General features: G+C 45.9%; 1 protein-coding gene across 1 annotated transcript; it reads right to left on the reverse strand.

The window, feature by feature from the left end:
• Positions 1–17,687: 17,687 nt before the first annotated feature.
• Positions 17,688–18,620, reverse strand: TMEM158 (transmembrane protein 158; the record flags this gene model as incomplete). The annotated part of the gene is made up of 1 exon (XM_084260102.1): positions 17,688–18,620. One exon carries the CDS (start codon positions 18,618–18,620, stop codon positions 17,688–17,690), a length of 933 nt encoding a protein of 310 aa, XP_084116228.1.
• Positions 18,621–26,299: the final 7,679 nt, after the last annotated feature.

Genomic DNA, 26,299 nt, shown 5'->3' on the forward strand with positions numbered 1-26,299 from the left:
TCCCTCCCAGCTGCATCCCACCTCTGTGTAAAATGCTCTATAAATTATTTCCTTTGACCTGAAACACAGTTTCACAGCTGTTTCTTTTGGCGTGGAAAGACAATGTTCAATTTTGGGTCGGTCCAAAATGGAAAACTCCTTATCGCATAACCTTTCAGTCATAAAGTGCATTACTTGATTCTGCCCTTAAACAGTTTTCCATCGGGAAAAAATGAAGTCCTTCCTTTGATTTCTTTGCAGGCATCCTGCTGGCAGTAGTAGGCACTTTGCTATTTGTTAAGGGATGGTAGCGTCTTGGATGCCTGTCTCAACTGGTGAACCATTTGTCTGCTCAAATCTGCACCCTCTGGGGTATAGCTGACACCCCAACCTAACACACTGGAATTAACAGGGGCTGCCCGCAGTCATATTTGCATTTCCCAAAAAGAAAAATATTTGGATCTGTGGGCTCATTTTGGGCCCAAAAAAGCACAAGCCCTTCTTTCCCCTCGTCCTCCTCCCCTTCCCAGGTTGCTGGGGCTGTGTCATGTAGCAAAGGTGGCATTCATGGATTATTTCAGCCGAGCCCAGTGCCAGGAAAACCACAGCAGTGTGGCCACAGGGTACTTCTTACTGACTTCCATTCCCAGCAGTAGCTTTCCCAGATCTTTCTCTGCTGCAGTGGAAGTCCCTACAGGTGACACACCATAGGAAGCCTTCAGGCTGATGGAAAAGCCCTACCGAGATGACAGAGTGATTTTAGAGCCAGAGTCCAGACATGGTTTGCTCTCATTCCTGGGGCTGCAATCTTTCCCTAGCAGGAGAAGTAACACCCAACGCCCACGAGAGAGGAGTGGTGTACCTGAAAAATCATTGGGTAAGAAAACAAATGCTAATTGTGTAAGCTATAAAGAAACCCCACCCCAATACACAGAGGAAATCATGAGCAACTGCTGAATTTTCCTGCTACTGCATCTCACTCCCTTTTAACCTGGAGCTTCCCGCTAAAACAGCTAAAGCTACTCAAGTGTGTCAAGATTTTCCAGGGTCTTCATCTTTTGTACTGTGCTGGGGGGGAAGGGCAGTGTCAAAGGAGCCTGACAGTGGTTTTATCCAGCTTTAACATGACAGTGGAGCAATACATCCTGGCAAGGATGCAAAATGGGGGAGTCAGGTCATCACAGGACATAATTTCTCACTCAGCTCCCTCATGTTTCCCCTTTTACTTTTCCTCTCTGGACAAGCTACTTAACTGCAGTCATCTCTAGTTGCCTTATTTTTGTGTTAGAGACAGAAATATCCGTGCCACGTTTCCATGCCTACTCATATTTACAGAGTTTGTTCTGAAATCCTGAGCTGAAAAATCAAAGGAACGGGTTGCTTAATAACATGATGGCAAAGCAGTCCACCTCCTGCATCCCTTGTTTTGCCCCAAGTCTTATCTCCCAGGAGAACGGTTATTCAGAAAGGGAGGTCAATAAAACCCTAAAGACAAGCTAACTCCAAAGTTCATATTTCTTATAGTCTTTAATGATGTTCGATGACATGAAATTGTTACCATGGAAACTAGTTTAACAAAGGTGTTATATCTGCTCTTTCCAAGGTTCAGACGAGGCTCCTGCCTCTGCCGCTGAAGTTTGTGAGAAGAAGGGATGACTTTTCAATGCCTTCATGGGTCAGACAACAGCTGTCTGAAAATCTGCAGGCCAGTAATGAGATGTTTGCCTGACTTCACTCAGACAGGGCATCCATCATTCCCAGCCTCTTCCTTTTTAAGCAATCAGTATAAATTTAAGATACTATTAGCGGAAGACTCTTCAGGAAATGCTGGGAATTAATATAGCACGAAACTGGACCTACCAAATCAATTATTTTCTATTGCTTTCCTGCAGGCTGTTTTAGATCAGAAAAGAGATGATCTGGACATTCAAAATGGAGTTTGTCACTTTTGTTGGATGCTGAGGAAACAGAGCATTCAGGGGTTTAATGATGGACCTGCTCTCATTGTCAAAAGCCGTATTTCTGTGGGGAGTGCTTCTGAATTTCATCCATAGTTTAGAGCAGGCAATTCATTCTTCATAGGATATAATCCCTGTTATGTAATATTCCTGTTCAATTCTTCACAGAATTATATTGAATAGCATGAAGAGAGAGAGAAAAGGCCTTTGGCAGCCAGAATTGAGAGACTGGCTCAGGTACTCTGACACCAGCAGTGGCTACAAGGTAGGAATGGTGGCAAGATCATCTGTTCTACCAAGTTGAGGGCACCCCTGCAGGAAATCTACAAAGGGCTGCTCAATCCAAGCTGTGTATGTACGTAACACCCAAGGATGGCCTGCCTTGAGAAGACCAGCTTGCTGAAGAGGTCCCTGATGACACCAATGTGAAAGTTGAGAAAATAAGACCCACAAGGAGAAATGGAAGGATGCGTGGTTCTCAAGCCAAAGAAGAAAGCAAGGAGGAGTGATGTAGGAAGGGACTTTCAAGGGTGGCTATAAGCAGTAAGGGACTATTTGTTTGGGAGAGCGGGGGAGTGAGAAGGACAAGGAATAACAGTTTTAAACTAAACACTGCAAAATTTAGATTTGGCTTTAGGAGTGGGATTCATCTAAGCATGTGTGGACATCTACTGTGTAAATACCCCACCCAGGCTTCATCCGTAACAGTGATCTGCAGCACAGATCATCTCATCCTAAAATAGACACCTAAACCAGTGCTTTCACAACACCTCGTGCTTGTCATTCACAGTACCACAAACCTGTCTCCTGCACCCAGCACTTCCCACCTGGTTCCTGCTCTCACAGCCCGAAACGTAAAGAGTCTGCGAATCCGGCGCGTACACAGGACCAGGTGCTCGGGGCTGCTAACCCTGCTTATCCTGGTTTGCTAGGAGCAGCCTCAACCTCTGCACCCAGTGAGCACTGTCACCACAAGCCTGTATGTAGCAATTGTAGCACATCACCATGAGCACTAATGCCCACGTCAGAAAAGCAACAGGTTTATGCAGAATACAACTGTCCCTGCTGCCATGTGCTGGGAATCGGCTCCGGGTCGTGCTTCCTATGAATCCTTTCAGGAGGTTCAGGAAAAGAAAGGAAGGGGGAACATCACCCTGGTGAAAAGACAGGTTTTTACTTGCAGTCCAAGCTGACTGCATGGCACAGGTGCAGCATCACAGTTTTGGATATGAGGAGAAATAACACGTGGTGACCGAGTTTATATAATCAAGACGAAATCATAGCTTATGTTATCAGAAGGTAATAAATTAAATGGCTGCATCTCTCAAAATAATACCTTCCCTTCACCACACTGAGTTCTCTGCCACAGACACTCCTTTTCCTTTTCACGTAACTCTCCATTCCCATATTACCCATGCAAAAGGCCAGCAGTGAAATTATCTTCCTTGCAGTGAGCTGACACATGCAGAGACACTCATCCGTTCCTTTCCCTTTGATAGCCCCAGCAACAGAAATGCAGGGATGCTTGTAAGGGGTAATGGCAAGCAGGAATAAGGGTTCATGTCAGTACACCGTCATTGTCTTTAACGAGAAAAGCAAATTGCAACAGTTCTGTCACAGGGAAAGGAAAAAAAAACCTCTCTCCAGCCAGAGCAAATGGAAGTGACTGCGCTGTGACCATCTCTTCTCTAAACCCCAGAACCTGAAAGGGCTGAAGTTTGGTTTTAATGATCTCTTCATGAAGTGTAATGAAGGATACTTTTACTGCCCAGAAAGTACAATCCCGTGGCACATTGTACTTACAGAAAGTGAGCCGTGGATAAGCTACCCTGCTTTTGACACCATGGCAAGCTTCTGTATATTTTATCAGACACAATAAATAAACACCAGCCAAAGGAACAAAGAAACAGTCAGGGTCAGTTACAGAAATCAGGTCAGCCCAACTGGTACTTGTAAAACACAGTAAACACGTGTTACACCATTAAATCAATATCTGAGAAGATGAGGTGTTATCAGGAGGCAAGCAGCTACAGATATCTTCTAGCTTAATTGTGTTTCTGCACCTCTGTAAGTTATTAGAAGTGAGCAAATATGCCAGCGTAAAGGCTTAATGATGACTTACTCCAGCTCTTCTGTAACACTTCCCATCTTCACCTGTCTAAGACGTGTAGGTAAATATTAACCCTGTGCCACAGCTGACTTATTTATAAGCTATCAGCAGGCAGGTTGTGCCAGTGGGCTGCAGGGACTAATTTGTAGCTCAGACATGAGGAGTCACTTAGTTTGTCTACACCTCAGAGTAACTTCATACCGCCTCTAGTCCTTCTTTCGACTGTGGATGGAGTTGTCCTTGTCGGTGAGCTCCCGTGGTGGGAAGGTAACAGATAGCTGTCTGCAGGAGCCCCACCAGCCTCCTCTCTGCATTTCATGGCCAGTCCTGGGCTGCTCAGGTCCAGTCTGCCCGCCTGGTTTCTCCCCCAGCTTCTTAGCAATTACTAGGTACAGCTAAGGGCACTTCATTTTACCTTTGGAAGAGCTTTCTCTTACTTGTCAGAGAAAAGAAGGTCCTGACCTCAAATTCCCAAGTTTTATTTCTGGAGAAACGATGCTGAAGCCATTGGGGTTGCAGCACTAGAGCCAGAGGGGCTACAAAGGAATCAATTCCTCATTATTTATTCATCATGTAGAGGATCTGGTTCATGCATGTGACAAAGAGTCAACTGGAGAAGAAAGGACATTTCATTAAGGAAATAAATGCTTGGTGTGGATTGTTTAGCGGCTAGGAGACTGCATAACAAATGATTTATGGCCACTTTTAACATCTTCCCTGGTAGGCCAGTAGTACTGTAACACCCAACATCTATCATTCCCTAACTCACCATAACCAGTTAAAAAACGGGTCTGTAAAGACAAATAGGTGATTCTTTCTGGACAGTGGGTTAATGGCATAACTGTTCTTGCTGTCTTGGGAACGGGATGCCGCTGGTGGTCACAGGCAGGTTTGCAAGGTCTGTGGGGTGGGCAGCACACAGCTTAGCTGCACGCAGGGCACTGCTGTGGGCAGCCTGGCTCTGTGGAGCAGGAAGCAATCAGCAGAGCACAGTAGGACGCAGCTCTGGTTCCAGAAGGTAAAGAGCCAGCACCCTGCTTCGGTTTGCAGGCTGAAGCACACACATTCTAAGGTAAGAAAACTGATTTGGGTAAGTCTATTTAGCCTGCATGTACTGAGATGTTAACGGCCATCTGCATTAATGGGACGGCTGGTGAACACACATTTTCATTCCCCTTCTGCTGTTTAACTTGTCAGTGAGTCACTTCTGCTCATTGCACAGGCCAGTAGCTGATAGCATCATTAGACACCGTGATTACATCATAAATCACACTGCTGTTAAAGCAAATCCCCGACTCCACAGAACAAACATAGATGTGTCTGGTGAATACCTGTATGTCTGTGAGCCTCTGTCTTCCCTGACAGTACGGGTTATATTTGGTCCCACTCTTCTCTGATGTACTTCACCCTAAGAGAAATCACTCATTTTAGTTGCAGGGGTGACCTAAACTTTTTGTTTGCTCCTTTGTGAATTACTTACATTCAAAATGAATCACTATTAAGAGTCTTGATGAGGTTGAGAAAAGCCATCTGCACTAAAGGAACAAGTCCCTCCATCTTCCAGGACTCCCATCTGAAAAACTTACTCGAGTCCCAGGAGTCGGGTCAGGGTCACAGCACAGCCACAAAGCCAGTAGTGAAGGACACAGCCAGAAATCAAGCAAGTTCAGGTGAAGTGGTCAGGGACAGAGAAGCAGGTCAAAGCCAAGGGCTTCAGAGGCATGAGCAACACGCAGAGCCAAAAAGCAGAAGACTGAATCAACAACCAGGAGCAAGAATCCGGAGCATAAGAGCAGCCCAGGGTTGGGACAAGCAGAGTCAGGGCATCCCAACAGACCCCTGAGGACAGTCTGGGGACTTGTGACTGACTAACTCAACCACCTGGGACACATAGGTTGGGCTCAGAAAGCCCCCAACGTTTTGGCTGGTTAAAAGTCTTTGTAGCGAGAGGAGCGGTGAGCCAGCTGGATACCTCCAGCACAGCACCGCAGCAATGGCACTGCAATGTTTATGCTGCACTGTGGTGAGCTGGAAGGGAGCAGAAGAGATGGAAGGGAGCAGAAGAGCTGAGAACCCAGTGGGGCTCCTGTGAAGCAAGCCCGATGACGCCACATGCTGGGCATGCTGCTGGGCTGTAGCCCTTGCTGTTCTTTTGTGCCTGCAGCACATCAGGATGGGCTTGCTGGAGTCTGTACAAAGAGGTGCCCACGCTACCATTCACAAAGACTGTAGTAAAGTGGTACAGTGCCTACACCCTCTCACGGTCCTGGTCAATTCTGTGTGACTCACATTACCATTCAGATAGCATGTAGTTCATCACAGAGACACAGTTTTCATTAATACTGCCTCCAATTATTATTAAAACACATACATTTACTATCCATCTTGTACATTTTTACATTTTTTTTTTCATTTCTTAAGATGCTGAAGGTAATCTGGTTACAACTTTGACCTTTAAGACAAGGTATAGCTTGTTTTTTAAATGCCACTTTCTGTATAAAGTATGCACAAGGGTAACCTTATTGGATGTGATTTCTGGATATTAGTGACACGAAGCACAAATATCCATGCATAGACACTGTAAGCAAATGCACTGGTGTGAATTACAGCACCATTCTATGTTAGCACTTAACACTCAGACCTCTGGGCACAGGCAATGCTCATGCAACAGAGCTAGAAGCAGGAATGGATTCCCCTGTGAGAATGGTGGTAGTTGGTGTATCTTGCCTTCATCTCCCAACAGAGAAGAAAAAAAAGGTAACTCTCTGAGAAGAGAAAATTCAGGATATGCAATGAAAGGCATGGCAGGAATATAGTCTTATTCAAACATTGCACTCACAGAGTGTTCTGGCAGTGAAAAGAAAGAACCATCAAAGTTATGCCAGGGTCTAGAAGTCAAAAAGCCAATGGATAAAAGTAACTTCATGAGGGAAGTGTGAAACCTTGAAAATACAAGGCTAGAGTATTGGAATGGGCAACGTCAGCAGAGACACCTTGGAGCCACAACATTTGGATTCCATTTGCACAGAACCTCGAGGTGCAAATAACTGCAGAAAATCTTACTCGATCCAAATGCTTTTTAAAAATCCTGGCTGCCACTAGTAGGTAACAAATTGAAGAATTTGTTTTGGTGATTAGTATTTGTTACACATGTGAGGCACTCCTTGGGCCACGACCTTCAAGACTGGAAAACAGCAGAAGTCAAGAAAGCATGGGTGAGCACATGGAAACTGGAGCCAGAGTACCTCCAAGTGCCTCTATTGACCACTCACAAGGGGAAAACAGATGGAGATTCACCCCAGCCATTTCCTCCATGGACACTTTTCTGAAGTAACACACAACTCCACATTTCAGTTCTCTGAAATAACTCAAAATCCTGCAGAAATATGGAAACTTTCACCCCTCAACACATTAATTTATTAAATTAATGGAATTCTAACGACCGGTGAAGCTTAAATTAAAAACAGAGGAGCTGATACATCCTCTTTGTCTTATGCTCTGCACAGACCCTGACTGCTCAGTGCCTTGAACTGATGAATAAAATCCTTAAAATCATTGCAGCGAACATTAATTCCCTTCTTTTCTGACTTAACATTCCACACATTACAGCAGGCAGTACAAGAAGCTTCCAGCACCCCCTGTGCCAGTGCTAACTCCAAGCCTGGAAGGATTAGCATTACCTGTAGCAAGTTGGGGTTTTTTTGCTGAACTGCACACTTATTACACCACTTCCTAAATAACCACAACTATAAACATGCTGAGCAAAACCAGGCAGTACCCGGGTGTAGGAAATAAAGCCAAGTAAATGAAGATGGTCAAAGGGAAAAAACATTTTGGACCTTTTCAACCCTAATATTCAAGACAGGCTCATAGTTAGATGAAGCATGCTTGTAGCATTGGGGAACTCAGAGTAGTAGTTTGAGAGCACGTAATGCCCATTTTCATGAGTAAGCCATTTTACCACGGATGTGGGATTGGAGATATTAGGAAGCATCTAAGCATAATGGAATATCAAGCAGGCAACACGTGCTTGGGAACTTGCTGTGAAAGCCTTCAGTTGCTACAGCCAACCTGTGGTCCTTCACATTGAGCACTTTGATATTTTAAATATATCAAAGAAATTTATTAACTCTGATGTTTTCCAGTTTACATGTTCTCCACATATTACTGTTGGTAGGATTTAAACTGTAATTTTAAGCAGGTTTTTGGTCAGACCTATCATTAACTTCTACATTCATCATCACAGGTCTCTTACTGGATTTTTATATGTAACAGAAGAAAGCCAGCGATAGAGACAATCTGATAGCTAGGGAGATGCTAAAGATAGTGCAGTTATCAGCTGAATCACATGTAATTCGATTAAATTAATTGGGAAGTTTTCAAAAAGCGATTCTATTCCTGTCTCTACAGTAAAAGACCTTCCAATCACACAGTTAGGCTGGGGCTGTTCTCATGGCAATCACCACAAGGTAACCGTGCAGAAAACGGTCCTTGGTTTTGTTCCTGGAGAAACCATCTCCTTCAGAGTCTGCTTCAGGGGGTTTGTTTTTCTTACATGGATAAAGTCATTTTCCATTCCTGCTTCGCTATGCCCTGCACACGTTGGAAAGCAGATTAGGCAATGTTGTTTTCTTTCTGCACTTTGTGTGTGGGAGGAGAGTAAATCTCCCTGACCCATTCCACCCACGACGCTTCAGTTAGCATCGGGCAGCACCACGATCAATCTCAGCGGCTGAATTCAGGGAACTCAGAATTGTCATGGGCCTGAAACATTCCAGATGTGGGAGGAAAATAAGAGCCACCTTCCTCTGCCTTAACCCAGCATGGGCTGGTGCCTGTAAGTGTTATGATGGCAATCTCATGGGGAGAGGATGTAAGCGTCCATTTCAGAACTGGAGATCAGTGACATTTTGGAGGGTAAGCGTTGTCACAGGCAATCCACTCTCACACCAGGGTAGCTAGAGCAAAGCCCATGGGATTACATTTTATATGCATGGGGAAAGGGGGGTGTTCCCAAGGCAGTATCTACAACAATTCCTGATCAAGCTCTGAAAAAATAATAAAAGCAAATGAAACAAGCCTGCAGAACTCAGAGCATACATTAAATACAGTGATACATAGCTCGGAGAGTACACAGACACTACTGAATAGCTCAGCTAAAGATATTTTTTCTGCTCAAAATGGGATTCAGGCTAAAGCTTCGTTCGTTTCCTGAACTGTGACTATGGTTTCCCTTAGCTGCTCCACCAGGACCTATGAAGAAGACATGGCTGTGGAGTGTTCCGCTGGCACAAACTGGTGTCAACTGAGGGCAAGAGGAACAAAAGGTCTTCTGGCAGCTCAGAAGTCTTGCTCAGAAACTGTTACCAAGTCAGCTGTATTAATTTTCATGAGACTGCCACTTGCACCAGCCTGCTGTAACTTTATCGCCACAGTAACAGAGGGAATGGTGATATACATACGCTGGGCTAGAGCACCAAGGCCTGAGGCCTCTGTCTCTGTGTTTCTAGTCCCTAAATGAACCTACAACTAGATAATGGGAGTTGGGGCACCAGAACATGTCCATCTCGGTGAAGGGATGTTGTAAGGCCTCACTGGACACACTGCAAGGTCAACATCATGCCTCAAAAGAGAGTTTGTCTGGGTTAAGAAAATGTTGTGACCCTGCATCGTTAAGCGCTTTACATGTCCTGAAGGGTATGAAAAAAAAGTCTCAAGAATTCATAGTAAGTATCGCTGGAAGAAAATAGCTACCAGTTTCCATTTAGGAGGAACTACATTGCTGGGATAATTAGGCACAGCTCACATTCCCCAGAGAAAATGTGATGAAACATGCAGTGCAAGAAAAGAAATGAAATAGCCCCGTGATTAAATCTCCACCAGCTATCTCCACACCAATTTTTTTTCATATATTCACCTCCTAGAAAGTATTTCTTACACCTTGGGGGATTCTTTCATATACTTTTGGATTAATGAGAATCTCTCCTAGTAACATTCATCACTTAATAATGACTTGTTTTTAACATATCAGCTCACAGCAGCACCTTTCAAATTGGAAAAGCATTGTCAGAGAACAGCTACTGCCTGGCTAGATTGTGGACAAAATTGTGCAGAATACCTTAATTTAACAATACAAGGCTCAAACCATGCCCTTAAGTGCGAGAAAGGAGAAGGAATAAAATAGTGTTCATGTTTTCCATTTTTATTGTGCGTCACACGCTCAAAACACCATACGGGATTTAGCTCATTAATCCTTTCGCTACCAGTACAAGAAGAGTAAATATTTTTTCCTCCACACACAGACACATTGTTTTCAGAAGGCTTGAGCACTCGCAGGCTCCAGTGTGAGCCGTACATATTTATCATCTCACAGAAGCAGGGCTGCAGTGTGTTGTCCTGGCCACACAGCCATGTTCTAGTGGAACCAGACCGCTGCTAGACCAGCACTTGAAAGATCTGCCAGGCCCCCCTGGCTCTACAACTTTTCCGTGTACCAGCATCCAGGTGAGGGTCTCCAATTTCTCCAGAACCAAAGGCTTAATTGAAAAGTAAAGCTTTTGACCCTGTGGTCACATACCAGAGCTGAGTGTAACTTTAAAGGCTGGTGGGTTCCTCAGTGAGATAGCTGCTTATCTGGCTGTGCAGAGCTTCGTCAAGGCAGCACGGGACACCCTGACACTGCACCTGAGGATACGTGGGAAAGGTGGCATGTGAGGGCTACCAAGATAGGCGAGACCAGGGGCTTGGGCAGGTGCAAGAGTAGAGGGTTGTTCTGAGAAAGGACTTTGAGGACCTAACGTAAAAGGAAGCTCTTCACTTGGGTCCACTTCTCATTTACTGGAGGAAGACACAATTACTTAGGGCCCCAGCACAGGGTCTAGGGCAGAACTGTGGAAGAAATCCTGTGACCACAGATGACAACTTTGCCCTCAGGTTTTGCCCTCAACACAAGGTTTCCTGTTCATCTTTGTCTTGCAGGTGTCACAGACCAGAGGCACGAGTGGTATGGTCTGAATGGGTGGGAAGCAGTGGAAAAGCAGAAGACACTGATGGTGCAGTTTCTTGGAGTACTTTTTTATAGCTTGATAATAAAAGATACATTTGTGGGAAAGACAGGTGAGAAATCTGAAGCCAGAAAATGTCAAGATGAAGACATGCTATGGGCAGAGAGAAGGGAAGAGGGAGACAGTAAGAAAGAACAAATCTTAAGAATGATTCATTTCAGTGACAGAAGACAAATGGAGTGAAGCTTTGGAGACAATGAAGATAAGGACAAAAAAAAAAAGATTATCTAGGCAGCCTTAAAAATACATGAGTGAGAAAGTACTGGCAAAACAGATCAGAACTCTAAGAGCAGTTTACCAGCACGTAGTCTTCTCAACAGCAGTGGCCCAGCCTGGGACATACAGTCCCAGCAGCGTTATTTCGGTTCAGGTGAAAAGTTTTAACTGAGTGCTAATGAACACCCTCGTCTTGGAAAGGGAGAAACGCGTATTTGATATGGATCGAAGCAAGGTATCAAGGAAGAACCAAGTCCAGCCCATGAACACAGCTTTTAGCATGTTTTCCTTACACACTCAGAGAGCATCTGAAGCAAAAGTAGTGTAGTCTGTATATGCACAAGAGTGGGTTGCCATTTTATTGTCTGGTTTCCAGCAGTACGCAGTGATCTATTTTTGCTTTTTATTTATGGCATGGCGGTTCCACGCCTAATTTTTCTCAAGCCTTCCATTCCTTCCCAGGCTCTTACTCTTTTTTGCCATTACTTGTGCCATTTGGGGCCAAACCAGCTATTAACTTCAAGCAGAGCACTGAAAAATTTGCTTGAGTATGAAGCAAGGAATCGAGTTCCTAATTCACCTTATGCCAGATTTCTTTACTTTCCCCGGTGATGTAAGTCATTGTCTCTTTCCTAGTTAACACTTGGCAACTTCTTTGCAGAACGTGCTGGCACACTTACTCTTTTTTACTCTTTTTCTATGTCTTTTGTTTCCTTTATTCCTCCATGCTCCTCTCTGTATCTCACTTTTAACCACTTCATGTTGCTTAGCAACACCCAGAATGACACCAACAAGGTAAGGTCCCGCTGCTTCTAGCAAGTCTCACCTTACAAGGAACAAAAATATAATTTAACTTCACACTGCCAGGGGATTCACTTCCTCAGAACAGCGCTGGTCTCGGATTCATGCCCCATTAATCGGATGTTTTTCTACAAAAGCTAAGAACAAGGCAAACACACGGAAACACACAGCTTTTCAGAGGATATTTGGACCTTCCCAGTTTGCTCTGACATTGTTAACCTGTTGAGATAGTAAGAAAACCAAAATAAGAGATAAGGATTTAGATCCTGGCTTTCCTGATGTGCAGATCCAGACACTCTGCTGTCACAGAGACGGTCAAACTGCTGCACTCAGTTATGAATCCAAACTTTGTAAGATGCTTGGATTGGAAGATTTTGTCTGACCACAAATCTAATTAAAGACCATTCAGACATTGCTAGTAAAGGTCTTTAATAGCCCAAATTTTATACCAGGCTGCTTTGACCCTTGGCATAATAGAAGAGAAACAAAACAAATGAGTAACATTGGGTTTGTTTGTCCTTTTTTTAAATTTACAATTGTTTTGAACCACTATTTTAACCAGAACTATTATGAAGGAGGGACAGGAAATGTAGTTCCTTATCTGTCACAAACTGTGAACAATTCCAGATCACAGAAGAGAACACTGCCCTTAGAATATGGCTATGCAGCAAGCAAAGAATAAAAACCCAAAAGCATTAGAAAAAAATTATGTTGGGGTTTTTTTTTGCCCCCCCCCCCAAAAATCACTTTTAAAACACTCACACGCACTCTCATGTTCTACTTTTAAGGGGGAAATTGGAAGAGATGCTTTTGTTTAAAAATACACTTTGCTTTTTAAATCAGTTACTGGTTAGAAAGAAGCTAATTTCCAAAGTGGCAAGCCCCTACAGTGGACTGAGAAATCCTGGCTTTGGATTTACAAATGATAGGTGTAAAAGCCCGAGAGGAAGAAGAATGCAATACCTACTCTTATAGCCAGACATATATCTTTAAACTAGATTCTTTACTCTTTAGTCATGCAAAACTTCAATTAACTATCTGATTTCACTGGGCTTTTGTTCAGCCCCTGGGATCACGTAATATCAGCCCTGGAGACACATTTATTCAGCAAGCGGAGGTCACGATGAATAATACTCAGCTAAGTAAGGCTTTTAATTAGGTTTTTCTAGGGCCTGGTTCGGTAGGCCTTACTCATATTGAGTAATTATTCGCTGCACAAATACTACTTTTGTTGCAGTCGTATTAATCATCAAAAGCACCAGTGAACTAAGCCCTCGACAAGCAGCAACTCTCACGCTTATCCAAGTATGGCAATTTTGCCCCAAATATCCACAAAACTGCTGCTAACTACTGATAACGTAATGTAACAGTATTATTACAGTGCTCTACATTGTAACGTCTTTATTACGGGAACCAACGTGGCACAGAGTAACAGCGAACCCGCGTCTGTTCCAAACCTGCATATTCATCTGCATACTTCTGCTTCTAATTTAGCTGTGAAACATAACTAGACAAGTATGCAAGAGAGTGAGATTAAATCCCGAGGTCTGAATATACAGCAAAACATGCACCGGCCTAGCTCTGGCATACAAGCCTCGTACCTGCTACTGCTGAATCTCTCCCTGAAGGGAGTCCCTGGTTCCTAGCATGAAATAAACCCCTGACAACCCTGTAATATTGTTAATTTACATAAAAAGGAAATAAAATTTACCCCTTGCTTTCCAGCAAACACGCGTGCATAAAGTCAGGATAACATACCAGGGTACACGATCCAACAAATAGTGAAAGAAAACTAGTATGGCTTGTTCAGTTACTACTTGTTTCTCCCCATCCTCTTTCTCCCTCGTTTTGTCTTCTGTTGTACACAGGAAGTCCTCATGTATATAAGTACATGTATATATGCATATATATATATATATATATATATATATGCCCTCCCCGAGCACACGGAGGATTATATATGGTGGCAAATCCCACAGTTGTGCTGACCCTGCTACCAACTGGTTTTAAAAATAAATCCAAATGAGTAAAAATGGCTTAGAACCACCCCCAGCAAAGAGGAAATAAAAAGCCATTGCCAGTGAAAAAGAAAATAAATATACAATTTGGTGTCTCAAGGTGAGATCTGAAACCAGCTGGTGTGGGGATGGATCGTTTTATATTGCTCTGGGCTTGACTCTTCTGGGTTTAATTCAGATTAAATTCTCGCAGGTGCAGGCAAAAGCTGAGTATGCCTTTTGTACTCAAAATTATCAGTTAGTTAGAGTCATAGTAGTGACCACAGCTATGGGAGGAGGGTTACTGGTTTTCGGTGGAACGGCAACTTGAAGAAAGCTCACGCTCTGCGTAATGCAATTCTGTAAATCATCCTGGACTGTGCAAGCTGATAAGTCACTTTGCTGTTAACTCCGGCCTGAGGACACAGCTACCCACAATTTCCAACTCTGCTCCTTTCAGGAGAAACCCTGCGGCCACCTCACTGAAACCCGAGAGTTCTATGACTTAGGTCCAGGCTAAACCCTGTATGTACATCAGATAATCTCTGTGCCCTCCACTGTGCCTTAAAGTATTCTTTTAAGGCATGGAAAAACACAGACTGTCATCTCTAGGAGGGGAACATGGTTACTGTGATCTAAGGAAACACCTTCTCTGACTGGGAAATGTTCTTTGCATTTTGTATCCGAGATCAGCATACCCTGGCTTTGGATTTACAAATGATAGGTGTAAAAGCCCAAGAGGAAGAAGAATGCAATACCTACTCTTATAGCCAGACATATATCTTTAAACAAGATTCTTTACTCTTTAGTCACGCAAAACTTCAATTAACTATCTGATTTCACTGGGCTTTTGCTCAGCCCCTGCAGCTTTTCTGTATTCTGGACAAGATCTGCCTTTTGGGGTTTGTTTCAGGTTTTTTTTAATGCCATCCCTGTGTTTTAAACATTTCACACTTTAGCAGATTTTTAATCACAGCTCCACTTACGAGCATATTTATAGAAGTAAATCCCTCTCTTCCATCACATGTTTTAAGTGAAGCAGCAAAATATTCTGAGTCTGGCATTGCTCGTTCACAAGGTTTGTCTTCATGCTCATCTTGGTAGAAGTTAGAAGACATACCCCAAAATCATTCCATACCAGCTTTACTGCTCTCAGTAGGTTAAAAAAAAAAAAAGCACCCTTTAATAACTGAAGCTGCCCGTTTCACACAGTAACGCTATTATCTCGTTTTCGCTGATGCAAATCAAGTCAAAAAACAACACTGGGGAAACTAGGATAAGCAAAAAACCCCAGAGATTCCAACCCTGAGTTCGAGCACAGGCTCCCCAGATAACAGCGAGGACTACACACTGCACACTACAAAGCCAGCAAAACTTCCAACGAAAGTTGGCAACTCTGCCTAAATGTATCTCCACTTAAAAAGATGAAATTCTTTCCTGGCCTGGCAACTCCTCTGAGGTTTAATCCACACGCAGAGCATTTCTCTTTCAGGAGAGCGTTAACATTACCTTCGTGTTGCTAGCCTTGCCTTTCGGTGCCAAGAGGCTTTGCTGTCACACGGGGCGTTACAGGCGAGTAACCCATCTCGCTCGAGTGTCTCTGCCTGAAAGAATCTGCAGAAGGCAGAAGTGACGCTATGTCTTTCACATCAAGGAAAGAAAAGCGGGGCTCTCTGAAGTAAGAAGACGAGGGAAGGTCGGATCAACAGGTCAAATGAACATTTCTCTCAGTGACTGGATCCTCTCCTGTCTGAAAACAGCACCACCGCAATCTCCACTCAAGTGATATGCCTGTTAGGATCAACAGGAGAAACGGTGGGTGTAGAGGTAGCCCAGTAACATGGAACATATTAAAATCTTGATTTATTCTGCTGTTTGTCCATCTTTTTCTCTCTGCGTTTTTTTTTCTCCAGGTGGCATACACACAGAGCATTTATTTTAATTTGTTCTCAATTAAAAAAATAGGAATCCTAAGAATCCCTCCAGACTTTCAACCCAACTATTTCCACTAAAATATAGGGAAGAAAATGTTACAAAAAATTAGCCACAAGTGAGTCCACATGTCCCTAACAATTTAAATATATTGATGTTGACAAAGGAAGGAGAACTCCTATTACAAACCTTTCTCACTTGGTTCACATTTTGATTTTATAAACTTCATCTGGCTTAACACGTCTAAGGCAAATGAAACAACTTCTTGTAAGGCTGAACAGTCAGGAGCATACAACAAATGGTACTTTAACCTGTGTAGCTGTCTGCTCGAAGAAGAAAGAAATCTTGCAAATCTTTCTTCCCTGAGCGCTTGCATGACGGCAGCTATGATCTAGCTCTGGACTAGGAACTCCTGCCTTCTCTCCACCCCACAGGCACCCTGCAGACTGGTAGATGAAAAAAGAGGTACAGTATTACCATACCTCCAACAAACACACTGCATCCAAGCTGTTTTTGAGGAGTGCACTTTGTGGAAGTCAGAGACTTGCCTCCAGGCGGATTTTAACACATCTCATAGAGTGGGGTCTCATCTTCCCAGGACTGAAACCACCCCATCTCAAACAGAGGAAGAAGCATTAGCCTGCTATGTAAACTGCATTAGAGGACCTCTGGCACAGCGACGCTCCCCCATCCCACCCACCCCCAACCCTGATGTAGCCATACAGACCTAAATCTGGTACAGACAGGGCAGACACCATTCAGAAAGGGCTTGGGATTCCCCTTTCCCCCACCAACAACCCTGGTAACGTCACCTCACAGGGGAAGCGGAGGCTTGCAGACGGCTTGCAGATGGGAAGGCCGTCCAAACCCTCTGTTCCACCCTAGCGGAAGCACATCAACAACAGGCTCCAGTGGCTCCAGAAAGAAAACCTCTGTATTAAAAGCCAAATGATGCAGAGCTACAATAATAAATACACACTATCTCAATTGGGAAATACAGTGTAAAAGGTTGGTTAAAGTTCAGCTTCAGCAATAACAATATATATACACACACACACACACATACACACTGCTTCAGTTCTTGATCAGGCCAGAAAGAGACTTCCCTTTCCTCAAATAAAGACAAAACCCGCTCAAACTGTAGTCATTCATATACAAAAAGCTACTCCAACATCGACAGATGCAGTTGAGTGGGAGGGTCTTTTATTTCCTGCATCGATTTTTGGAGGGTGTGGGGGGGCTTCTTAATTTTTTTTCTTTTTTTTTTTTCCTTTTCTTCTTTTTTACTAAAAGGTTCGTTTAAAACGGATATTAAAGATATAAAACGAGCACACAGGATGTGGTCGTCTGCGGCGGCGAGGCCGGGGGCGCGGAGGAGCTGCTCCTCTCAGGGCAGGGCAGGCCGCGGTCCCCAGCCCCACGTCCCCCCCACCCCCGGGCCAGCACCGCCCCGCCGCGCACCTGTGACACGCTTTAAACAAAAGAAAAAAATCAACAACAACAACAAAAAAAGCCCTCCCAACAGAAACCCACGACCCACGACAGAGTCCGGCCCGGCGGGAAGCGGCCGCCCCGCGTCCCTCCGCACCGCACAAGGAAGAGAAGCGGGGGTGGGTGTCACCGGGACCGGCTACTTGGCAGCGGCGGTGGTGGTGGTGGTGCCGGCGGCGGTGCTGCGGCGCTGCTCCATGCCGTTGGGCAGGAAGCCGGCGATGATGGGCACCGGCCAGATGAGGGCGGCCACGCTCCACACGATGATGACCAGAGTCATAAAACAAGCCACCAAGGTAGACTCGATGGGTTTGCGGTTCATCCGCCAGCCCGGTTCCCCCTTCAGCTCCTCCAGGCTGAAATCCAGGCAGCAGAAATTCAGCGGCTCCCCTTGCAGCCAGTACTGACCGGGCTCCGCCGCCGGCGGGTAGGAGAGCGAGGAGGAAGAGGAGGAGGATGAGGAGGCGGCAGCGGAGGCGGCCTGGGGAGCGGTGCCCCGCAGGCGCCCGACCCGTCTGCCCCGCACCCAGCTGCAGCCCACGCAGAGGCGCAAGTCCTGCTGGGCGCCCCCGGCCGCCAGCCCCAGGTGCTCGATGAGCAGCGGCGGCCCCACGCGGTGGAAGGCGGCGGAGAAGAAGGCCCGCCCGTGGCTGTTGGTGGAGAAGAGCAGGAGGTCGCACTGGATGCCCAGCGGGCGGCTCCAGCGCACCAACAGCGAGCTCAGCATCTGCCGCTGCACGCTGATATTGCAGTGCGGGTCCTCGGCGGGCTGTGGCTGCCCCTGCGGCTGGGGACGCTGCTGCTGCTGCCCGGAGGAGGTGGGAGCGGAAGGGAAAGGCTCTTGGCTAGGGGCAGTCGGCGTGCCCGGGCTGGTGGTGCTGCCTTCCTCCTTGCTTGCTGCCCCGTCGAGGTCCATCTCGAGGCTGGCCAAGGAGCGGGAGGAGGAGTTGACATGGGGCAAGAAGAGCTCTTGCTCCTGCTCCTCCTGCCCGCTGGCAGCCGCAGAGGGGCTCCAGCCCTGGCAGGGCGGCAGGCAGGCGGCCAGCAGTGCCGGGAGGAGCAGCGGCAGCATGGCATTGACTTAGAGCCGAAGAGGAGGAGGAGGAGGAACGGGAGGCTGCATGGCGCTGCCGCCTGCCATCTGGGAAAGGAGGCACACTGCTCTCGCCGAGAGAGCGAGAGAATGGGAAGGAGGGTGGGGGCAGGCGAGGGGGTGGGAGCGGGGCTAGGGCCGCCGCGGCGGCGAGGCGAGCGAGCCGGGAACCTCGGTGACGGCAGCGGCTCCCCCCTTCCCCGCCTCCTCCGCCCCCGGCCCGGCAGCGCCCTGGCGGGAGGAGCCGCGCGCCCGGCCGGCCCCGCGGCCGCGCCCTGAGGTGCCGGCGCGGCGCCCCCGCCCCGCGGCCGGGCAGCTTCGGGGGGCAGCGCCTCCCTCCGCTGGGGCACGCGTGGGCGGAGGCGGCCGCTCTCTCAGGGGGGACCGTCACCGCGGCCCTTCCTCCCCCGGCACCTCTTCCGCGGGGGAGAGCTGAGACGCCCCAGCCCCGTCACCACCCCCGCGTCAGGGGCGAGAGGCTCCCCGCCGGCTGGGGAAGGGAGCGGCGGCGGGCGGGCAGACGGCGCACTGTGCCCCGGGCTCACTGGTCTCTCCCTTCCCGCTTCTCCCAGCCGGGAGGGCGGCGGCTGCCGAGGAAATCTTTTTCCCCCACCTCGGAAGGCAGGGGCGAGGGAAGGAGGCTGCCTGCGGCCAGCGCCCTCCCGCCGCCGCCGCCTGAGGCGGGGCTGGGCTGGGGAGCGCAGGTAGGGAAGGAGCCGGCTGCGCAGACTTTCATTTCCACTTCACGGGAAGGGAAAGGGACGAGGAAGGGAATTGGAACTGCCGGGGTGCCATGGCTGGTTCCTTCCTGCGACGCTCTACAGGTGCGGGCTCGGTCCCAGGAGCGGCTCCCGCTGCCGGGAGTGCGCGGCCCGGCCGGCGCTGAGGCGCGAGGCACCCCTCAGGCGGGCGGCGGGCGCTGCGCCCGAGCACACGTTTGAACGCGGCCGCACTGTGAGGCGGGGCGCAGAGCTGCCAAGTGCGGCGGCTGAGAGACCTGGCCGCGTGTTTCAACAGGCAGCCTTTACACCCATGATAGTTTATCATCAAGCTAGATACTCCAGCCCGTTTCGTGACCCTACGCTGGCTCGGGTATTACTCTCGGCGCAGGCTGGAACTTGCTGTGCCGCAGTTTGACATTTGAAAGGGGGGGTGGGGGGAGTGTGTCAGAGAACGGGGTCATACAAATGATGAACGTTTAGCCTTTACCTCGGGCAGAGTGGGATAGAGTTACATTTTCCGGGCAAGCATCCAGAACTTGGGGCTCTCTTCTTTGCCTCCGCAGTCCTTTTTTGACAAATAACAGCTGAAAAAGGGAGGCACAAATACAAAAAGCTGGGCTTTCCCAAGAAGATGGGGGACAATTCATGTAAATGATGGACCTGAGCTCTCTGAGGCCTCTCTGAGGTTGGCATTGGCCCCGTGTCAGGCACGGCCCCACGTTAAAACAACGCACGGATGTGTTCTCACTTGGAGAATGAGTTAGTGTAATCTCTCTCCAGCCTTTCAGATGAGTGAGGGTAGTGAATGAGGGTAGAGAGTAAATTTTAGATGTGCTATAATGCAACATGAATGAAGGTGGTGAATCAGTTCTCTTTCAAAACCCTTGCCTAAATACATAATGATAAAAGCCAGTCACTGCTACTCAGAAGAGACCTGAACCCCAAGGTGGACTTGTGTTTGGTCCCAAATTAGCCCAAAGGATATAGACATCTACCACATGTCTATAGTTTGTCTAGGTTCTTAGTTTGGCTTATTGCAGAGAAACATGCCTGATGAAGTGTTCAAGCTGTCCAGTTCCAGTCCTGGGGTTTTGTTCAGATGTTACAATACAGTTAATACAACTTTAAGTGCTATTTCAATGTCTCTTATTTAAGCATTCTCTGCTAGCTTTTGTTGTCCATTGAACATGTCTCCACACACATCTCCTGGTGTCCTCTGTCATATCCACAGTCCTGCACATTTGTGTGGCTGTCATTTTTTTGGTTGTAGCATGCCTATAGACCCAAAACCAGATCAAGAGAAGGGCTAGAGTGTAGCAAATAATGCCAAAACCATGTGGCCACTTGTGCACAAATTGCATTGCATTGGGATTTTGGCACAAAGGGCTGGAAATGAAACTAAGCCTCATAAATAAGATTTAGCTCCTGAACACTGTTGCAGTATGTGGGTGGCAAATGTTCTCAGGCAGAGCTTCTTTCAGTCTCAACTCCCAGCACCCAGCTGAATGCAGCCAGGGGTATTCATGAAGAAGTTTGAGGAGGAAGAGTTGAGCAAAGTTTGTTTTTCTGCAAGGAAAGATTAACCTGCCATGGGAAGGTTAAATGCAATTAGCATCGTTTAGACCACCATGGTAGAGAACTAAAAGATGGCAATTTTTGTTTCAGGTTGGAGATGCATGGGTGCCTCATACCTACTCCTCTTCATCAAGGAATAATTGAGAAGCTGGGTAGAAGCAAAAGGTACGTTAGATCATTGCTTGATAGCCATTTCATTTATAGGTCTATCACATATAATTAATCTCTGCATGGATTCGGTTGTTCAAAGAGGTTGCAGCACACTTGAAAAGTCTTCATAAGCAGTAATAATATATAGAGGTCTGTTCTTTGGTTTTCAGCCATAAAACTCGAAGAACAAAGTAGGTCTATGGCTGAGGAGGCTGAAGTGTAACAAAATCTAGGGCCAGCCAAAGGTGACCCATAGCCTGTGACTTACAGGCAGATCAGGATGTAGATTTTGCAGGCTTGATTCTGTAGATACATAACTAGAACTACAATGTGCTCTGTAGGTCACAGTAGCATTTGTCAGTGTGGTAGAGGAGGTGTGAAGTGGGCTAAAACGATAAAATTTTAGAAGGGAATAATGAGGTAACAAGGCGGTAGGAGTTTCATGAGACAGGCTGCAGAGCTGTTGGGAGGATGAAGACTAAAGGTAATTGGTAAAGGACAATTAGAATCTTTAGGAGTTGTTTTAATGACACTTTAACAGAACATTTTTTTAATCCAAGTATCGCTTGTGAAATATTTCAAGGAAGATGAAATAAAGAGTAAGTATTTCTGCTCAAGTGCTGTTAAAATTGCATCCCATGAGGGTGCTGGTTCAGAGCTGAAGTCTCATTGCAGCTAATGGAAACTGACCCTAAGCAGGTGCAGATTCCAGAAGGAAATCCATAATTGCATTCAAGTCAAAAGCTTGTGATCCTCAGGCAGCGTTTCTCAATTTTGAAAGCACATGTTGATCTGCACTGAGGAGAGAGAATAACAGTGCAATGTTTCTTGACAGAGGATATGCTTTTGAGGTTGGAGTTTCTGAAAGGGGTTGCATGTGGGAGAGAGGATGGGAAAGCAGCAGCGTGAAGGGTTGGATATCCAGCTGGTAACATCACAGGGAGATTTTTCTGTGGAAAGACACCTACTGTCAATTACAGCAAAAGAGATGTTAGGAGCAAGTACAGTGATTATAAAATAAGTTACCAATCTCCGTAGAAGTGCCAGGTAAATAAGGAGAATTTCATGGTCAACAGCTGAAGAGGGAGACAAGGTCAGGAGGAAGAGGTTGGTACTTGACTCCTCTCAAAAAAGAGCAGTTTTGTTTATGTGAAAGGAGGAGGATCTGATCACCCTGGGGACTGTTTTGAGAGAGATACTTATTCCCAGCTGAGGAAAAAAATGTTTTTGTGATATAATTTCAAAGGTTTGGTTGGCTAATGGTTTCACAGCTGATGGGGGGAGCAGGGGACAATCTTGGAGAAACATAAGCGCCGATCTTCTGATGGCTGTGGAATATACTCCTTGAAGAGTCATTGATAATTCGTGGTTTCCTGGTTGAGGAAGGAGCTAAGGGATGTTTTGTTTCAGACTGCCCACTGACATGTTGCTTTGATTGTGAGCACAGTGATCAGAACCTTCACTCCTCTTCCTCCTCCTCCTCCCCGCTTGGTATTCTTGGGTATTTGTCAGAAATTATTTGTGATGAAACACTTTAAAGGCCACTGAAGTTTCTGAAACAGATAATAGAAGATGGTTAGACTGAGCAGCCTGGTACTGCTACATCACATCAGAAAGATTTATCTGCAGAAAACAGAGATCATGCACTCCATGGAACCTGCCAGGGTTTTGTACCACTCTTGATGTGAATATCAGAAGCCCAGACAAAGGGAACAGCCAGTTGGCAAGCAGGCTGAGAACAAGGGCATAATCTCTCCAGAGAAGTCAACACATGTATCTCAGCAAAGACATGCAATTCTATCAACAGCAGATACCAACCACCCTCTCTGTTATACAGACACAGATGTCCCTGAAGCCATGAAACGACCCACGTCACAGAGCTGGGGAGTAATCAAAGATGACTGCTATTTTAAAATACCTCTGGTAAATACATCCTTTTACATTTAAATATTGTAAGCATTTTCAGCCCAACCTTAACACCAATCTTTAACCCCTTACACAGATCACCACACCATCCTGAAAGAAGCTGTGCTAAGAGAAAACAACTGCCATCCAGAAGTAGCGAAGGTGAGTTATCAGGGCAATTACTGCAGAGTTTAATCCAGCTGCAAATACAAATACTGGGAAAACATCACTCAGAGCATCAGGGGGTGTCACTAAGATAGAGGTCCTGCAGGATGAGGGCTCTGTGGCCTTTGAGGAGTACCTAGGAGTTCATGTCCAGAACTCTTTTAGACTGTGTCATACCAGCGCAGACTAAAAAGACTGCTTTAAATCTAAAGATAAGTGTGCAATATGTGCAGAGAATGTTAAAGGGAATGTATTAATAGACTTTCAGAGCTTTTTTTTGCTTTTTTTTTTTTTTTGGTAGTATACTTTATATAGGTTCAGGCTTTTAGACAAAGATCAAAAAGAAATGACAGGAAAAGAAGAATTAGTGGAAATGGGTGTAAGAGATGAGTGGTCCAAAGAACAAACTGTACCTCCACAGCTGAAGATGATCTTAAAAAAAATCCCAAAAGACCAGATCGGTTTGAGGCAATGGTAAAATAGAAAAAAAAACTGTAATATAGGTTGTTGAGAACTAGTTAGCCTAGAAAGAGTGATAAATGCAGTACTTTTATATATTCCATTTTACAAGGAGGTTTTTAAGATGGGCTTTGACGTGGAGTAGTCTTGTAGGAAGACTGGATTCACGTTCTTGCCTGGGTTCCCACCTGCAGGCTGAGTAAGACTCTCATTCACGTGAGATTTTTCCCAAGTGAACTGCTAAAGCTTAAGCAAGATTCACCCATGGACTCTATTTTTGTCTTGTAATACCACGCTAGCTTATTTTAACTTTTACTGACCAGGAGCTAGACTATAACTAGAACCTATTTTGCCTCATATTTATTTCAGCCAGAAAACCTATCCAGTGTTGGAGGTTGGCTGAAACTGGCAAATTTAGGATCTGGTATGGTGATAAAGATAATGAATCTAAATTAAATGCAAGCGGAATTGAGATTCATGAAACCTCAGATGGAGTTAAAGGGCAATATAACATTTTTGTGTGTAACACCGGAGTATATACATTGAAAGACCTGGGACTACTTTCTACCAGTTTGCTAAAGGCCATTGTAGGGTGGGTTTGACCAGGTGTCAAGCATTGTGTGTTCATGAAAGACAGATGTTCTAAACATCTGATGGAGCCCCAGGGTTCTGGGCAAACCCTGATGTGTCACAGCTGTTCTTGAAGGAAAAGAGATGTCAGCTAAAGCAGCAATTGTTTGATGCCAGTGCTGTGGAGGTACTAGGAATGTGAAAAAGATTTTGTGTGATTACATATTAAATTGTTCTGCAAAATATTTGTACATAAAATAGCATTCCTTAATGACTGTTTTATGAGTTTGTCTTTGGAAAATCTAAACATTTACCTCAACAATACATTGAAAAATAGCTCCCTGGAAAGCATTTAGTTCTGCAAATACTTTAAGTGTTTCTCAGCCTGTTCTGAACACGACCCTGGAGCTTCCCTTTACTGATATTTATATCTGTATAGAAAAGGGAGACAGGTGCAGAAGTCTGGTATTAGTCTGCATGAAGCAGACGTGGGTTTGGCACTCCTGTGAGCTTCCAGTGTAGCCTCAGTCTCCCCTATGGCTTTAAAACTCAGCTAAAAAAAATAGACAATCCTGCTTTCCCTGGGAAGTTGCAAGACACTTGGACTTGAAGCATTCTGGTTCCACAGGAGAGGAAGACAAGCTAGTTCACAGGTCATTTAAGAGCTGTGTTTTGCATACTGCACAGAAGACTTACAAACAAGATGTTGCCGATTACAGGCTGTATCCTAAAGAACTTTTGCAGGAAACAAGCGGATGAGAGACAGAGTTCAGAGGAGACAGAGGTCGTGTGTGCAGCTCCTTATCCCTGACCCTGGCAGTGTTCAAGGGCAGGTTGGATGGGGCTTTGGGCAACCTGGTTTAGTGGAGGGTGTCGCTGCCCATGGCAGGGGGTTGGAACTAGATGATCTTTAAAGTCCCTTCCAACCCAAAACAGCCTGTGATTCTGTAATCTGCTGCCTTGCTGTTATTAGCTGGTGCTTCAGTGCTGTGTGATACATGACAGAGGCATTGTAAAGGACTTTATAGCAGGGACTACTGGTTTGAATGCAGGTTTTTGTCTGCAGTCATAAAGGGAAGTGTAGAATCAAGAAGCAAAAATGGAGGCTGCAGTTGACAAAGTGAGGGTCAGTAACAAATACCAGGACTGGTGTGAGACAGGTCTGATTTGTGAAGGACTTTGCAAGAGAGAACAAGGAGTTGGCATTTGGAGTAGTGGAAGAGAAGAAATGACAGCGAACCATGAAAGCTCAAGGGTGATGTGCCCAGTGAATGAACCTGAGACAGATCTGGGTGCTCTAGCCAGAGGGGGGATTACAGTGGGGAGGATGCCCAGGCCTTGGCTGGGACTTTTGGCAGAACAGGCTGAGACGGCTAGTGCTTTGGAGATGCTGCATGAGGCAGTCAGTGACATTTAAACCACAGCAGTATCAACATCATCAGTAAAATTAGCAGTCAAATATAAACTCCTCCTTGCCTCCAGACTGCACCAACACTGTAGATCGGGGCTCCTAAAGCTGCTGTAGCTGTTGGTGTGTGGAAGTGGAGACCCTTGAGTTCTCAAGCAGCACTTGGGTACCACTTGCAGTGGTCTGTGTATTAGTCACATGCATGGCCCTTTTTGGGAGCCCCTGCCTGCTGTCCCTTCTCCAGTGAGACACTTTTGCTGTGCATCAAAATGGGAAAAGAGATTCATCAGGCTCTGTGGGTCAGCAGAACCACATGAACTCTTTCTGGAAGTGTCCAGGCCAGTGAGTGGGGCTGAGTCATCCAAGCAGACACAGCTAGGCTGATGCACACCCCTTCCTTCTGCTGGGAAGCAGTCCTGAGAGAAGGTGGTTACATTTCCCATTCCACTCCTCAGTCCAGCATCATAATTACTCCCAGAACAGCAGACAGCCTGAGCTTCCAACTAGCAGATTCAAAGAAACTGTCAGCTGTTTCTGGGTTAGGTAGGAACCAGATTTAAAAGGAAACAAAATGGTCTTTGTTTCTAGGGAACTCGCTCGTTCACACTACTTATTTTCCCAGCAATGGCCACAATCAGTATGACATTGCAACAATTGTCTGAGCCATAATTAGGCACTCAAACCTCAAAACTAGTGTTCAGACA

The sequence above is a fragment of the Gallinula chloropus genome (assembly GCF_964237585.1).
Source record: "Gallinula chloropus genome assembly, chromosome: 2".
Classification (NCBI taxonomy): Eukaryota; Metazoa; Chordata; class Aves; order Gruiformes; family Rallidae; genus Gallinula; species Gallinula chloropus.